The sequence below is a fragment of the Bidens hawaiensis genome, unplaced genomic scaffold (genome assembly GCF_021521415.1).
Source record: "Bidens hawaiensis isolate Kalapana, Puna unplaced genomic scaffold, B.hawaiensis_p1.1 tig00039387_1, whole genome shotgun sequence".
Taxonomy (NCBI): Eukaryota; Viridiplantae; Streptophyta; class Magnoliopsida; order Asterales; family Asteraceae; genus Bidens; species Bidens hawaiensis.
In genome coordinates this window covers 8,419-25,422 of record NW_027505603.1, presented here as the reverse complement: position 1 = coordinate 25,422, position 17,004 = coordinate 8,419, and the positions used below count along the sequence as shown (strand labels likewise).

At 34.0% G+C, this 17,004-nt stretch overlaps 1 protein-coding gene across 1 annotated transcript; it reads left to right on the top strand.

The window, feature by feature from the left end:
- Positions 1-1,693: 1,693 nt before the first annotated feature.
- On the top strand, positions 1,694-13,309 carry LOC143614232 (homeobox protein knotted-1-like 6). Its single transcript, XM_077087731.1, has 5 exons — positions 1,694-1,891; positions 2,478-2,600; positions 2,712-2,823; positions 11,727-11,965; positions 13,149-13,309. Exons 1-5 carry the CDS (start codon positions 1,694-1,696, stop codon positions 13,305-13,307), a joined length of 831 nt encoding a protein of 276 aa, XP_076943846.1. The 3' UTR covers positions 13,308-13,309.
- Positions 13,310-17,004: the final 3,695 nt, after the last annotated feature.

Sequence of the window (17,004 nt, the reverse complement as noted above, 5' to 3'; positions counted from 1 at the left end):
GACGAAAAGATAACATGTTGTAATGGCATATATTCATATGTAAAACAATAAGATCAAAATTGTTATAACGGTCTAACCGTGAATCAACCTTTATGTGATAAAACAAATTAAAAAACACATACCTAATATGAATATTGTATGATTATATAAAGTAACAACTAATTGCTACAGTAAAAGATGTATTATAGCCATAGGATAGTACAATTTTGGTTTGTTTTGATAATCGTGTCTGCATATTTAGTTATTTACTTAACTTTTGGATATTACATTTTTTTTGTTACTTATAATCTTTGTTTGCCACAACTAAAATACCTTTGTAAACAACTTTCCAACCAACTAACTAATGCCTATGAAGACAAACGAATAACAAAGAGCCGAACAACGGAACACGACGTTAAAACATGCAATTTATTTTATAACCATATGATTCCATGATTCGTTAGGTTGCTTATTGTGAAGCTAGTTAAATTTGTTAGTTAAAATGTCACGTCATTGCAACGTAGATGGTGAGACTTTAACTAACACACGTCTTTAACATTGCGTTGTGGTTTAACTAACTATAAAACTCCATCATTTCCTTGTTAATGCCTGTTACCATGTTAACTGAAGCCGGAAAACGCCCAAACATTAACGCCCCGGTGCGATATGCACAACGTTAAGACCATGCCGCATCACTTTTGCCGCCCACTTCAACGACCCATAACAAACAACCTTAGATCATTCACATCCATTCATCTATCTCCAAATCCAAAATTACACTAATAATAATTATATTTTCTCTGGGTTAGAGATGTGTTGTGGGATGTGCTTAGACGTGCCGGGATCTCAGCCAAGAAAGAGGCACCTGTTAACTTTTTGACTGATCCGCGTGAAGGAAGATCTACACTGCGTCCTGCGGATGTTCTTGTGTTTGGCTGGGCAGGGGGTAAGCATGCGTGTGTTGACCTCACTGGGGTGTCCCCGTTGGTGGGGCTGAGAGACAGTGGCTTCGTACCGGGACATGCGGTTTTGAGAGCGGAGTCTAGGAAGGTTGCTAAGCATGAGACATCGTGTTTGGAGAATCAACACGTGTTCATTCCATTTGCCTTCGAAACTTTTGGATCCCTAGCTCCCGAGGCGGTTCGCTTCTTGGAGCGGGTGCAGAAGGTGGTCCACAGTGACTCGCAGAGCCCGAGGAACCAAGGATTTATATTTAGTAGAACAGACTTTGCGATTCAAAAGGGGATAGCGGCGCAGCTTTACCCATTATCCAGATTTAGTTCGGTTTGTGTTATATATAAAAGTTAGATGTGAAAAAAAAATAAAAATTAAATACTATTTTTATATCTTGATCGTTATCATTTCTCTTTCTTTCACGCACAACAATTTTCAAAATGTATCAGATTAAAGTTATAACACATAAACAATAACGTTACAAATATACATAAAAGTTTTACATAAACTTCACTCACATTTTTTAACAGATTAAATGTGAACTCTTTTTAATAGAATAAAATTAAAGTTTCTCTCTTATGGATTATACTATTTACAACACCCAACAAGCTTTTTCTTCCATTCTCTCTCCACCAAATCCAAAAAGCATTGTCCAAAGCAAAACCCTAACAATCCTTCTTCTGTCATATATAGAACTCATCATCATTCTCTCATTCTCATTAATCATTCCTTCTTCTACACAATTATTATTATTATTATTATGGAAAAGATGTGTGGTTTCACTGATTACACTATTTCACCGGAAACTGACATGACGTTTGATCAGAATATAAATAATAACTTTGATGAAGATGATCATCATCATGCTGATGCTATTGATGATGATATGATCAAAGCGAAGATCGTTTCGCATCCGTTGTATCCGCAGTTGCTCGATGCGTTTATCGATTGTCGAAAGGTTATTGATAATAAACCTAATTGTTATCCACTTTTTGTTTATTTGTTTATCGTCGTGAGCTTATCGTCACAGTCAACGAACTTTTTATCATCAAACTAGTTTTGAAATTGATTCATATGAATCGGTGACTGTGATGGTAAGCTCAAGACGATATCTAGTGAAACTAAAAGCAAACTAGTTGAGCTCGGATTTATAAAAAGGTTGAAATTTCAAATAAAGCTCGTATAGTTATTGAGTTCTAGCTCGAACCTTATATGAGAAGCTCGTTCACACTGTACATGAGCCAAGCTTTGGCTTTTTTAAGGGACTACACAAAATGTTTTTCTCAAAATATATAATAATAAAAACTAGCCATGCTCGATACTAGTCTAACTCATGCTTATTTGGGCTCTATTTTAAGGTTTTTCTTTATGGTCATGCGCTTACAGTCATAGTAATCAATTTTCCATATATAGACTGTTTTGATTGTAAGCGCATGACAATAGTTGTGTAACAGAATATACAACTTATTCTTACTGTAACTAACTAACTAACTAACTAACTAACTAATCATCAATATGAACAACTTGTATATTCTGTTATACAGTTAGGCGCGCCACCGGAAATAACATATTTGTTGGAGGAAATCCGTCAAGAAAATGGCGTTTCGCATGCAAACGGTGTTGTTTCCACTTGCTTAGGAGCGGATCCTGAGCTTGATGAGTTTATGGTTCTTGTTTGTATAATTTTCGATTTTTTATATCTATGATCATGTTTAGCTAGTTGAATATTATTTATGTATTAGACGAACAAATTTTATATGTTGTATTTGATTGTGTAGGAGATGTATAGTCAAGTGTTAATGAAATATAAGTCTGATCTGGCAAGGCCTTTTGATGAAGCTACTGTTTTCCTCAATAATATTGAAGCACAACTTAGCAATTTATGTATAGGTATGATATCTAACTCCTTTTAGACTTTATTATTATTATTATTATTGAAAAACTGTGTGCTATATATCTATTTATCTCTATGAAATTATAACTTAACCTCAATTTTATGTGCTATGTTTATTATTATATGTAAGTTTACTGTTTAAGTGTTAGTAACTAATGGTTGAACCGCCTATAGGCGGTTCATTTGTTCAACTGATCGGACCGTTATTCGTATTAGTATATTTAAATTTATCATTAATATTTATCAAAATGGTGTCGGATTTATAAAACACATTTAGGGGTATTTGTTATATAAAATTGACCGATCTTAAAGTTTTGGAGTATACGATGTATAAAATTTCACTTCGTCAAAAAAGTTAAGGGATATCCCGATTACCCTTGGCCCGCACATAGATCCGTTACTGGGTGTGTCCATGATCTCTTTTATATCTATGATTTATTTATGCACAAAGTAAAGTTGGTCGTTCCAAAAAAATTTATATAAAACCAAAATTATAGAGATAAATAACCGACTTATCTAAACTAAAACTATGAATGTATATAAAACAATTACGTTTAAATTATAAACGTTGATGTCACTTTCTTGTTTAATCTTTAACTTTTGACGTAAACTACTCTAACCATTTAAGTACAAAGTACCAAAAAAAGAGAAATGGACAAACATGAACAAAACCCAATCAGATATACGTGTTTGTGGGTTCTACCCGAAACCATTTAGAATCAATTTAAAGCCGTAAATTTCGTGTAAATATGTTTTCTTATAAATTCACACTACTAGCTAATTGAAAGTTGTGTGTTAAATGTGTTTGTTTGTAGTTAAGTTGGCACCCTCTTGATCATGTGGTCTTGCTTGTGAATAAATCATAAGAAAACATTCCAAAAGAAGTTCTTGTTAAGGTTTTATACTTAGTTTCCTGTTGATGTTATTTGTAGTAATTATAGTAAAGTAAATTAAACCAAGTAAATGAGTGGATCTCTCAAACTTAAATCTATCCTATCCCTTTTTTAATTAATTTTGACAGAAATATTCTTCTGTTTGTCTCATGATCTTTAACTTTATAAGCAGCTAGCCTTCAATGCTGGAAGCCATTATATAATAAGTAAAGTGATCCAGTTTTGTGACAAAAGAATTGTTTTGGACACTTAAAAGAGTTTGAGAACTATTATTATATGTCCCCAAAGTACAAGTTAACTTTTGGTGATGTTAAGATTGTTCTTTATCCTAAGATAAAGGTATTTCTGTCATATTTCAATCTTTCGTTTTTTCTTAGCAAACAACATAAAATAATTATTCATTGAATACTCATAAGTTAACCAACACAAAACAATGGTACGATAATGATCTATTTCATTTTCTTATCATTCGATCTATTATCTCATGGTTTTTATTTTCTTCCTTCACATCGTGTATATATCAGTGATTAACCTCAAACTAAATTATACGTATCTTTAAAATACAATAATCCATAGTTTTTTAATTTGTTGAACAACCGTTGTCAAAATAAACATCCAAAACCAACTAATCGGGCAACACCAAATAAGTCTATCGATAAAAATTTAGCCATTGTTTCTAGATGTCAGTTAAAGCCAAGCCTCGCTCTGAACCATATTATTTTGTTTAACTGATTTCATGGACCATATTGTATTTTTAGTCGACACTTTACAAATCAATGTCTATATATTTTGATAAAATAATTCGACCCAACTTGTTATCTTATGTTTTTGTTATTATTATTTCCTAAGGCTATGTGTAGTGGGCGACATTTTGGGGGCGACAAAGGCGACGAGGGGCAACACCGCCCCCCGAGGTGATAAAATGGACGACACGGGGGGAGGGCGGCAAGAATTTGTCGCCTGTGTGTTTTTGATTTAATAATAAAAATTATATTAAGTATGTGTGTGTAATATATATATAAGCTACCACATCATTACAAACTTAAATCAAAAATCTCTCATTTGCTAACTGGGTCACATAACACAAATCGTCCCATTTAATAGCCGTTCCACTACATATAGCCTAACTAATAAATTCTATATTTGTAACCCTACATAGTATATGCATAAGTTGTGTGTTCCAAAATTTGTTCACATGGACTCCCGTATGTTTCGCTGCCTGCTTTTATAAAAGAATACTAGGTAGCCTCACACAGGCACCACCTATTTGGTGGTGGTGGGGTGGGTTTACCAGTCAATTCAATCCCGGAATATTCCTCAGGTGACCGACGTCTCCTTATGTGGGGCCTACTTGTGTGCTATTCTACTTTTGCATAATTGCATGCAAGTATTTTTTTTTAACGACCAACTAAGTAACGAGTACGCGGCCCTCACTGGCTAAAGATAGCCCGAGCCGGCCACTAGTCCGGACGGACGGAGCCCCTAGCGGTCCACCTATTGAGAGATTCACCGGATAAAACCCGACCCCACGCCCGCCAAATAGCACGACAGCGAGGAGCCAGTAAAACCGGGTGAGATCAAGACTCGAACCCTGGCAAGAGTTCACATTCTTCGGCTCTACCCATGAATTATCCAGGAATAGGTCTTTCACAACAAGCTCTACCTATACAGTAACGGTATTTAATTATGAAGGTTGGCTGGGTAGCTGACCCTGTTAGTCCGTTCTTGCAAGAGGGGTCTATGTTAACTAAGATTTCCTCCGCTTAATGGATAACCATTTGCTACCAATGGAGAATTGCTTCTCATTTTGAATTGAGGTGAGTGGATTTACACCAACTGAAACCATAAATTTCATACACAATAAAAGGGATATCATCCATTTTTAGATCCATCTTTGTCAAGTCCTTCTCATAGTCTACTCAGTGGGACTTTGTATTTTATATCAAGTGATATGTATTTGTCAAATCTGCCTGGGAGAAGCAAATACAACGGGTATACTAATCAATAAGATTGATGAAGTAGCAATTAATGCAAAAACAACCAATTGGAAAGCAAGAGTCATGCTTTTAATCCTTCAAGCTACCAACAAACGAACTATACCATTTGATCCCTATATCAGCCAAAAATTGTACTAAAATACATCATAAAGGGATTTTACCACGAATCCATTGATTCTAATTGATTCTATATGATTTATTATATTACTACCCCTTTACCACTTTATTCTGGAGTCGGGGGAGAGTCAGGGTCATCCCTCATATCTCCCATATAAATTGGTGATAGTGAGGTTTTAAACTCCTACCTCTCACTTGTAAAGTGAATACTCTACCATTAAGCCACAATTAATTTATGTAATTGCATGCAAGTATTAATTCCACGGTGCATCATGTCTATATCTATTTAGGGGGTGTTTGGTACAGAGAATGGAATTGTAGAGAAATGGAATAGAGAAATGGAATTGCAGAGAAAGGGAATTGGTCTGGAGAATGAGAATTGACTGTTCTGTTTGGTAGTACAGAGATTTCAGTAGAGAAATATAGCTGAGAATCATTTCTCTTGTTTGGTACATAGAAAATAAACAGAGAATTATATCAACTTTATCATTAGCACAAGTTTTTTTTTCATAACAAATATTTATTAAAAAATAAAAAACATATAAAAAGATGCATAAATTCCAACCAAAATATGCATTGATCAAACCAATTCACATACAAAACATAGTTTTTAAGCAAAAAACATCAACCATAGTTAAAACCAATTCACATACAAAACATACTTCAACCATACACAACTATCCCATTGAACCATCGGTATACAACTCGACCATCTCAATTTTCTCTTCTATTGTCAACGCAAGAAAAGAACGTCCTAGATTCACATCTTTACCAATCAAATGAGCTGCTTTGAACCGTTTTTATCATAACTCACAATATCAGTTGTTACACAATGAATTTCAAGTAAACACCAGAAGAGTTTATAACCCATGCTAATGCTTTTTTTGCATGTTAAAAGAGTCCCTATCGACCAAAGGATTTCCTCTCCTGTACTACTTGGATTTCATTGGCTATCTTATTATTTTTTCACTTTCATGCCAACCTGTGCAAAAAAGTCTTTTGTGAGATATGTTTCATTTGAATCAAAGCTAACTCAAAGTCTCAAACCCATTTAGATCCCTATATTTGGTGTAACGTTTATGTCAATGTTAAAACTTATATAACACATCACTGACTATTTTTAGGCTACCACACTATCATTTGACCAATTCAATCTCAAAGTTGACATTTTACTTCAACTCAACTTTTTAAGAGAAATACCAAATATGCCCTTAACAATATGCAATTTATATTTGTAAGTTTCTGTGGATCTGACCCAATTTCAAATAACGTCTAGCAGTCTAAACCTCATTTGAATTACAAACGTAATCTATTTCAATTTAACTCTAGTACAGGTATGCATGTGACTTTTGATTGACCATTATAAAAGAGCAATTGTGCTGAAAGAAAGATAAATCAAGTCACATAAACATGGATGATAGCATCATTTTCAACCAAGAAAAAAATGCAACATATCAGGCAATAATCTAAGCTTATAAGTCCACAAACATGTGAATTTCAAAATCTAAATATTTGAGTGTCATGTTCTACTTACGTTCTGTACAACTGAAGAGGTACACTTTCTTCCCATGTAATACCCCGCCCTCTTCGAATGCCTCCTGCACGGTTTGATGAAGAGATAAAAAGTTGCTTAGTTATGTGACATTTATTAGATAAATAAAACATTAAAAAATAATCAATTCTTTTTGGATGTTAAACAAACGCTACAGTATTACTCACCTCTAGATTTGAGAAATTCCAATTGTATTCAGAAAGTAAGTCGAGTTGGTCCCACTGTCAAGAAAATGTAAAATTCAATAAGTAGCCTACACAAAAAAAAAAGAACAATATAAAAAATGAACATTAATGATCACACACACCTCTGTCCCAACAGGAAAGATCTGCTTCCATAAATCCTCCTGCAAAAACAAGTAAAAAAATAAAACCATTGAAAGAAAAGAAGGTATAATCTTAGTCATGACTAGTGAGAAAGTAAAAACAAGCATCATGTTCAAGTGTTTCAAAAAGATAACTAAATTCAACAATAAAAACAGATTATGACCAGTTAAGCATTAATGCAAAACTATTATGATACATATTTTGATAAGAGAAAATTACACAATTCATTATAAATCAAGCACAACCTCTAAAACTATAGCATTATAGAAGCATCTGTATATAAATCCGTAACAGGGCCCATACAAGTTTTAACCTCAAGATTCTGAAGATTGAGTTTAACATGCACATCAATTTGCAAAAGAATATACATGTCTAACTAATGATTCAACCTTGATGCACGCTAACAATTAACCCAAGTTACACAAGAATTGCTAACCATGTCTCCTGTATCTCATTATTAGTATTTATCTAATCTCCTACCTGCAATGGTGTAGCAGAATAGAAAAGTACCAATAAGTTAATTCTCTGTTTGTGTTTTCAAATTAACTGTATTAGCTTTTATGTCCATATGCTACTTTTAACCCTAGCTTATTAGATAATCAACTAACCACCAGCTCAGTATCAATCCATCCAACAATTGTTCAACATTTGTTTTCCTCAAATTAACTATACTTACTTTTAACTCCATGTGCTATTTTAACCCTAGATTATTATACAACCAATTAACCGCAGATTCAGCTCAGCATCAATCAACCAAACAATTGTTCAACATATGTGTTGTTCAAATTAACTATTTACCTTTCAATTTCATATGCTACTTTCAACCCTAACTTATTATACGTTCAATTAACCACGAATTCAGCTTAATATCAATGAATCAAACAATTGTTGAACATATGAAATAACTGTTTTAGCTTTCAATTCCAAATGCTACTTTTAACCCTAACTTATCATACAATCAATTAACCACAGATTCAGCTGCGTATCAATTAATCAAAATATGTGTTGTTCAAATTAACCTCCATATGCTACATTCAACCCTAGCTCAATTAACCACAAATTCAATCAATCGAAAACTGAAACAAACAGCAACGTTTTCAGCAAACAATGAAGACGTATCCTTACCAATTCACGCTGGTCATCGAAGAACTCAGGCTCCGCTTCAGCTTTGGAAGCCCTAGCACGCTTCGTTTTAGGCGCAGGATTCTCAACCTCCTTATTCTCTTCCGGTTGAGTAACGGCCGCGGTGGAGGTGGAGGTGGAGGCTTCATCCTTGCGGCTTGCGGCGGCCTTACGCTTGCAGAAGAAAGATGAACACATGGGAGAAATGAAAGGAAAAGGAGGAAAATGGGAGAAATGAACGTCGAGAAATCCAATTCTCCGCTTTTGTTAGAGAAACAAAATCAGAGAAATGGAAATGGTTTATTTCCATTTCTCACCTCTTTCTTTCATAAACAAACAAGAGAATTCTTTCCAATTCCATTCTCACCCTCAATTCCCTCTACCATATTATTATACATAATAATGTATAATAATTGCATAATACTTTTGCATAATTGCATGCAAGTATTAATTCCACAGCTATGCGTAATAGGCGCCAGTTTGGGTGATTTTTGGGCTAGAAGGGGCGCGAACGCCCCCCGGCGATATGTGGGTGATATGGGGCGGGTTCTTTTGTCGCCAGATCTTCCTTTCTTTTTATTATTATTATATTCTAATGTGTGTGGGTGATATATATACATATATATATATTATATTACTATTGTAGCCCATATATATATATATTATATTAATATTGTAGCCCTTACACCATTACACCCTAAAAACAAATTCTCATCTCTTGCTGACTGGGCGCCACACGACGCAAAACGCCCCAATTTGTAGCCCCTCCACTACGCATAGCCTTAGTGTTCTACATTTACATATTACGACTTAGGTAAAATCAAATAATATTTTTCCATTAATTACTTTTTCTTAGAAGGGTTATTGATTCTAATATACTTCGATTAACCATCTATATCAACACGTTTAAATAAACTAAATGATTGAGGAAAGTTAATGTACAAACTAAAAACACATGCTAACTGTACGAATCAAATAGTGTAATTATATATGCAAGAAGTGTAATAGTGTAATTACACTATGATGTAATTACACTACACTATAATTACACCATTATATATATATAATTACACTACGTATTCACACACTTAAAACGTCATTTTTTTTATCGAAACACAAATAACACACCGCACCTACTTTATTATATAATGTTTGTGTTATGTAAATGAAGAAAAATTAAATAAAAACGCCTATAATATTTACCAAACGGATATCGAAAGACAGTGATGTTATATACTTTTTAGTTAAACCGTATCGCATTATTATAAACATGCATGGATAAGTAAAAGTTGTAAATTTTGTCTGATAGGGAAGTAGGAAACAGAGAAATATGGAAGATAAAGAATTAAAGATAGTGTTGGGCTAACAGTTTGATTTGATGGTGGGGTATACACCCACACTTCCGTCAATCACCCAGTCTTACATGTTATGTTACTGGCATTGATACGACTTAACACGCAGTTGTCGAATACTACATTTGCCTATCTTATAATATTCTTTCTACCCAATTTACCTAGGGTCTTACCAGCGACACCCACCCCATATACACCTTGTATAGCTTTATATGGGGATTCAATATGTCTCATATATTTCTATACGGAGGCGTATATGGGACCCTATACAGGGCGTATAAAGGGTTTTTTTAGAAAAAAAAGGGTGGGCGTCCCTATAAAACCCCTTTATCTATCATCTTGTAAGACCAAGCGTAACGGTAACGTTGTGTAAGACGTTTTAACTCAAAACGCTGGGGAATACTGTTTCACCCAGTGTTTTGAGCTTCAAAAAAACTTCCAACGTTATGGATAAAACGCTTGATGAAGTTGATGGTGAGTCTAATGAGTGAAACCAACCAATAGAGATGGGAGGTGGGGACATTTTGACGTTTTGGGGCATTTCCCACTACGCTTGGTCTAACTAAGGTAGTCCAATCCGCTTATTGCCCGTTTGAAAAATGCATGAAAAGTAATCTTTTGACATTGGCTCAGTTTGTAAATGAGCCAATTGAACCGAACCGAACTAAGTGTACATTTGCTCATTGTTTGGCTTATTGTTTAAAAATTACTAATTTATTTACAGATATGTTGTTTACAACTTCAAATTTGTTTCTTATTGAAAATTTAAAGTGAAGAAGAAATAAGCAACGCTTAATGTACAATCGAAAAACGTTCGGTTCAATTTTGACTCGATTTGTCAATGAGCCATTTGGTTTAGTTTGTAAATGAACCAAACAACGTGCAAGCTCTCGCTTGATTCAGCTCGGCTTATGAACAACCCCCTTGTAACATATATTATATCCCAAGTGTTTGTATAATTGGTGTACGTATAAATGAATTCCAGGACACATGTGATTTTAGTGCATATATTTGATCCTTTATTATTATTGTTAATATAATTATAACTGTTTTACTTTTAATATGTTAATGTATTCTTTTCATAATTGCTCTACTTAATATATATATATATATATATATATATATATATATATATATATATATGGTCTATTTAACAATGATGTCATTTTAGGAGAAAGTCTGTCATCAAAGAAAAATAATTGATTTGGTGATAGAAGTTAGCTATGAGACTTGTACTACGAACCCTATTCATAGCAAATCCGTAGCAAAATGGCTGTTTACTACGGAATTGACCGTAGCAAATACATATTTTTGTAGTAGTGGTGTTTGTTTGGAAATTGTTTATTTGGTTAATAAAACAATGTAGTGTCAATGGGTACTGTTTGGGAATTGAGATCACTTGTTTATTTGTTACAACTTTTATAACAAGCCTATATCGAGTAGCTCATGATCATCTCAGCTCATTACACCCTAAGACTTATCACTTATGTCACTTTTCGTATTGTATGTCATATCTTTATCCAACTTAATTATGTTGTAGATGACGGAATAGTATCATCCGAAGAAGAATTTAGCGGAGGAGAGACCGAAAACGAAAACACACAAGTGAGTAGAGAAGAACAGGAACTAAAGGATACATTGTTAAGGAGATTTGGAGGTCGTATAAGTTCACTAATACGTGAGTTTTCAAAGAAGAAGAAAAAAGGGAAGCTACCAAATGAAGCAAGACAAACTTTGCTTGAATGGTGGGATTCCCATTACCAATGGCCCTACCCTACGGTACCTAATATTATCCCAAATTTAACTTTGAGTAAAAGCTTTTTTTACCATGCTTATTAAGTTTCATCCAATATGTTAGGAACCAATTTATACCTTATTATTTTTACTACGACAGATTTTATAAGAAATTTGTTGGAAAATCCACTTTCTAATAATTTTTTAACAAAAAAGTTACGTGGGAAAAACACATGCTTGAAAATCATTTGAAATATGCTTGAATTACTTGTCGTAGGAAATTTTCGTAGGACCATGACCCATTTTCTAGTAGTGAATCATAGGGATGTAAATTTCAAGTATTACACGAATCTAAGGCTATCCGTAGTGGGGCGAATTTGAGGGGCTAGGGGGGGGGGGGGCGAGAAATATTTGTCGCCCTTTCATCGTTTTCTTTTATTATTATTATTAGATTCAAATGTGTGATATATATATATATATATATATATATATATATATATATATATATATATATATATATATATGGGGGGCTACAACACCACTACACCCTTAAACAAAACCCCATTCTTTGCTGACTGGACGTCACATGGCACAAACGCCCAATTTTGTAGCCCCTTCACTACATATAGCATACCAAGAAGTCGAATTCTGGTCCAACCTGCAAACATGCGCTTAGCTAGACTGGTCATTATCAGTTTAATCGCGGGTAACCCATTCAGTCAATTTATTTTTATAAAATAGGTTTTTTATGTCATAAATTAAACTAATTATATTTTCAATGATAAAATTTAGAAGATAAAAAAGCGAGCATGATGTTTGTTTCATAAGATAAATGTAATTATATTATACACAACTTTTTGTTCTAAATTTATAATTTTATAATACTGATATGCAAGAACACAATAAAACTTTGGGTTCATGTCGGGTTCAGCTCATTTAATAGATCCGGTGAAAATTTTATAAGTTATTTTATTGGAATCTAGGCTTAATACACCACCGCGGTTTTTACACCAGCTAACTAGTGATTCAATGCATTGTAAACGGCCATTTACCATTTTGTAAAAGACCGTTTACAGTCAATTAGTGTTGTACCATTTCTATCTACTCATTGTTTTTATTAAATTAAATTGATAAATTTACAGTTTGTAGCAACACTAGCATATATGATATATGTAACATTAAATCAATATTATTAAGAATAATGTTTTAGAAATGAATGATATTGCAGGAAGCTGATAAAATATCATTAGCAGAATCAACTGGACTAGATCAGAAACAAATTAATAACTGGTTTATAAATCAAAGGAAGAGGCACTGGAAGCCATCTGAAAACATGCAGCTAGCAATGATGGGTGGTTTTTCAGCACAGGATTATTATGATGACTGAACTAAAAAATCACATGATATATATAATATATCATCTATGCATGTATATTAAAGAAATTATAATTCAATACTAACACTTTGGGTTCGCTAACACTTGATCATCGATTATTTTGCTGAAATAAGAACGGATGAATGCGTATAAATATCTTTGAACAGATTATTCTTCTATGGACAGATCATCTTGTTTATAATAAATAGTTACATATTGGTGAGTTAAAAACACAAAATAACCGAATCATAGTTGAACGAACACAAAAATTCGATACGGTATTGAACCAACGGAGAAACTGATGGATCATTATGGGATTTTTATGGTTTGCTTATGGTGATGTGTAAAATTAACTGAATTAACAACAAAAAGTTTTTTTTATAAAGAAGAGTCAAGTGTCAATTTTATACATGAGATTCGGCTAACTACTCAACTTCGGTACAATCTTTTAATTTTTTGCAACTGAACATCTGACGTTTTTAAAGAATCATGTCATTTTCACACATTTCGCTAATTTTGTCTATTTTGGCCTTAGAGTAGGGTAAACCATCCAAATTGTTTTTTTTTTAAATTTCAAACTGCTTTTAACATTGAATTAAATGTCATTTTCATACCTGAGTTTTGGCCAATTACGCAACTTTAGTACATTATTTATTTATTATTTATTTATTTTTGCAATTGAAAACTTGCCTTTTTGGGCTCTGTTTGTTTCTTTTAAACCCCGTTTGTGCCTTTTAGGCCCGTTTGTGCCTTTTGGGCACCGTGTGTGCCTTTTTGGCTTGTTTGTGTCTTTTGGGCACCGTTTGTGCTTTTTAGGCCCGTTTGTGCCTTTTGGGCTCTGTTTGTGCCCTTAGGGATCTTTTGTGCCTTTTAAGCTTCGTTTGTGCCTTTTGGGCTTGTTTGTGCCTTTTATGCTCTATTTGTGTCTTTTAAGCTCATTTGTGCCTTTTGGGCTCGGTTTGTGTCTTTTAGGCCCGTTTATGCCTTTTGGGCTCTATTTGTGCATCTTGGGATTCTTTGTGCATTTTAAGCTTTGTTTGTGTCTTTTGGGCTTATTTGTGCCTTTTGGGCTCCATTTGTGCCTTTTGGGCTCTGTTTGTTTCTTTTAAATTCCGTTTGTGCCTTTTGGGCACCGTGTGTGCCTTTTAGGCCTGTTTGTGTCTTTTGAGCACCGTTTGTGCTTTTTTAGGCTCGTTTGTGCCTTTTGGGCACTGTTTTTGCCTTTTGGGATCTTTTGTGCCTTTTAAGCTTCGTTTGTGCCTTTTGGGCTTGTTTGTGCCTTTTAAGCTCATTTGTGCCTTTTGGGCTCGGTTTGTGCCTTTTGGGCACCGTTTGTGCCTTTTAGGCCCATTTATGCCTTTTGGGCTTTATTTGTGCATTTTGGGATTCTTTGTGCCTTTTAAGCTTTGTTTGTCTTTTGGGCTCAATTTGTGCATTTTGGGCTCTGTTTGTATCTTTTAAACTTCGTTTGTGCCCTTTGGGCACCGTTGTGCCTTTTAGACCTGTTTGTGCTTTTTGGGCACCGTTTGTGCCTTTTAGGCACCGTTTGTGCCTTTTAAGCCAGTTTGTGCCTTTTGGGCTCTGTTTGTGTCTTTTAAGCTTCGTTTGTGCCTTTTGGGCTTGTTTGTGCCTTTTATGCTCTATTTGTACCTTTTAAGCTCATTTGTGCGCTTTGGGCTCGGTTTGTGCCTTTTAGGCCCGTTTATGCCTTTTGGGCTCTATTTGTGCATTTTGGGATTCTTTGTGCCTTTTAAGCTTTGTTTGTGCCTTTTGGGCTCATTTGTGCCTTTTGGGCACCGTTTGTGCCTTTTAGACCGGTTTGTGCTTTTTGGGTACCGTGTGTGCCTTTTGGGCACCGTTTGTGCCTTTTGGGCTCTGTTTGTGCCTTTTGGGATCTTTTGTGCCTTTTAAGCTTCGTTTATGCCTTTTGGGCTTATTTGTGTCTTTTATGTTCTATTTGTGCTTTTTAAGCCCATTTGTGCCTTTTGGGCTCGGTTTGTGCCTTTTGGGCTCGGTTTGTGCCTTTTGGGATTCTTTGTGCCTTTTAAGCTTCGTTTGTGCCTTTTGGGCTTGTTTGTGCCTTTTAAGCTCATATGCGCATTTTGGGCTCTGTTTGTGCCTTTTAAGCTTCATTGCCTATTCATCAAAATAAATAGAAAAAATAAATAGATGTATACAACATCCTTATATGATCATATATCCACCACATCTATTAAATCATTTTCTCAACAAAAAGAACCGGTCGCGAGCAACACAAAATCATTACACTCATTAGAGTTATACAAGACGGCAGACATAAAATGTATCCACAGGTGTTATACTTTTTCAATCTTCATGTGTCTATCAAAGGGAACTTTTTACCAGATTGAGTTGGTTCACCACAAAATTGAAGTTAGTCCACTATCTTGGTATCCCTAATTAAGGTAAAGAGTCGAGACTCGAGTAACAATCAAACGATTAATCTAGTGACGATAACTTAAACAAAAACATATGCCCCCCCCCCCTCCCCCAAAAAAAAAACATGCTTTGTAAAAATTGATATCTTAGAAACAGAATCATAAACCCTTGTTTCAAAACAAAAGGGAAAAAAACACGCGAAAACCATACTCAATATGGAGATGGAAAACTAGTCATGACTCTTAGTACAAGTCATATGAATGAATCATACACTCAAACATTATAATTGTCCTATCCCCATCTTCACTAAGAACTCTTTCGTGCACCGATAATGATTTTAACACTCTCATTATAGTACATTCTTGTAAAATAAATTTTGGAGGGAGTGACATACCATAACTAAGTTTGAGGTCCCTACATTCTTCTCTCCACAATTGTCACTCAAGCCCCACTTTCTTGCAAACAATCAAAATCCATTAAGAATCAATCTTTCAACAAATCATAAACCATACAAAATCTATCGTCTTTACTCCGTTTTCTTTGCTAGTCGTGTTTTTTCGTCTTTTATATTATTTGTGATGCCTTTCAAAAATAAATAAATAAACGCATACAAAATAATGAAAATCGCAAGTATCATTTCACATTCCAAATCTTATAATTAAGATCGCATCCTAAGTCTTCAAAAACATTTAGGGTAATCGATTTTTATAATCATATACGTGATAAATGAACCCTAATTCATAAATAGAATATATATTTATTTTAAAAGATGAAATGAAATAGGAAAATGAATATCCAATCTCAACCCGATACAATATAAGATCTTAAGATATTTTTGTATCAAGATAAATTTTATAAAAATTATATGTTTTAAGTGGTATCAATGTTTTAGATAAGGATTTATTTTTTTGAATTTTGATGATTATATCTATGTTTCTACCATGAAATGAAATTGTGTGTGTTTGTATAAAAAAAAATTGATGATCAATTAAATCCCATAGCCAGACAAAAAAGAAGTTTTAAGTAAAAGAGAAAATGACTGTTTGCGTCCCTGTGGTTTCAAGGCGGAGGCACAATGAGTCCTCAAAAGAAAATTTGAAATGGTTGAGTCCCTGTGGTTTCAAAAATGAACAATTTGAGTCCTTAACAGATCTGAAATTACAAACATGCTCAGTTTTAGTCCCTCTTTAAAAATTACCTCCAAATTACATAATTAACCTCCAAACTATAATCAATCAAGCCATAATCAACTAACCAAATCATAATCAACCAAAAACAAATGAATCAAACTTTTTTTTAACAAAATAAAAAA

Coding starts and splice junctions, on each gene's coding strand:
- LOC143614232 (XM_077087731.1), top strand. CDS start 1,694: ATGGAAAAGATGTGTGGTTTCACTGATTACACTATTTCACCGGAAACT. Junction 2,824..11,726: donor ACTTAGCAATTTATGTATAG/GTATGATATCTA, acceptor ATTATGTTGTAG/ATGACGGAATAGTATCATCC. Junction 11,966..13,148: donor ACCAATGGCCCTACCCTACG/GTACCTAATATT, acceptor ATGATATTGCAG/GAAGCTGATAAAATATCATT.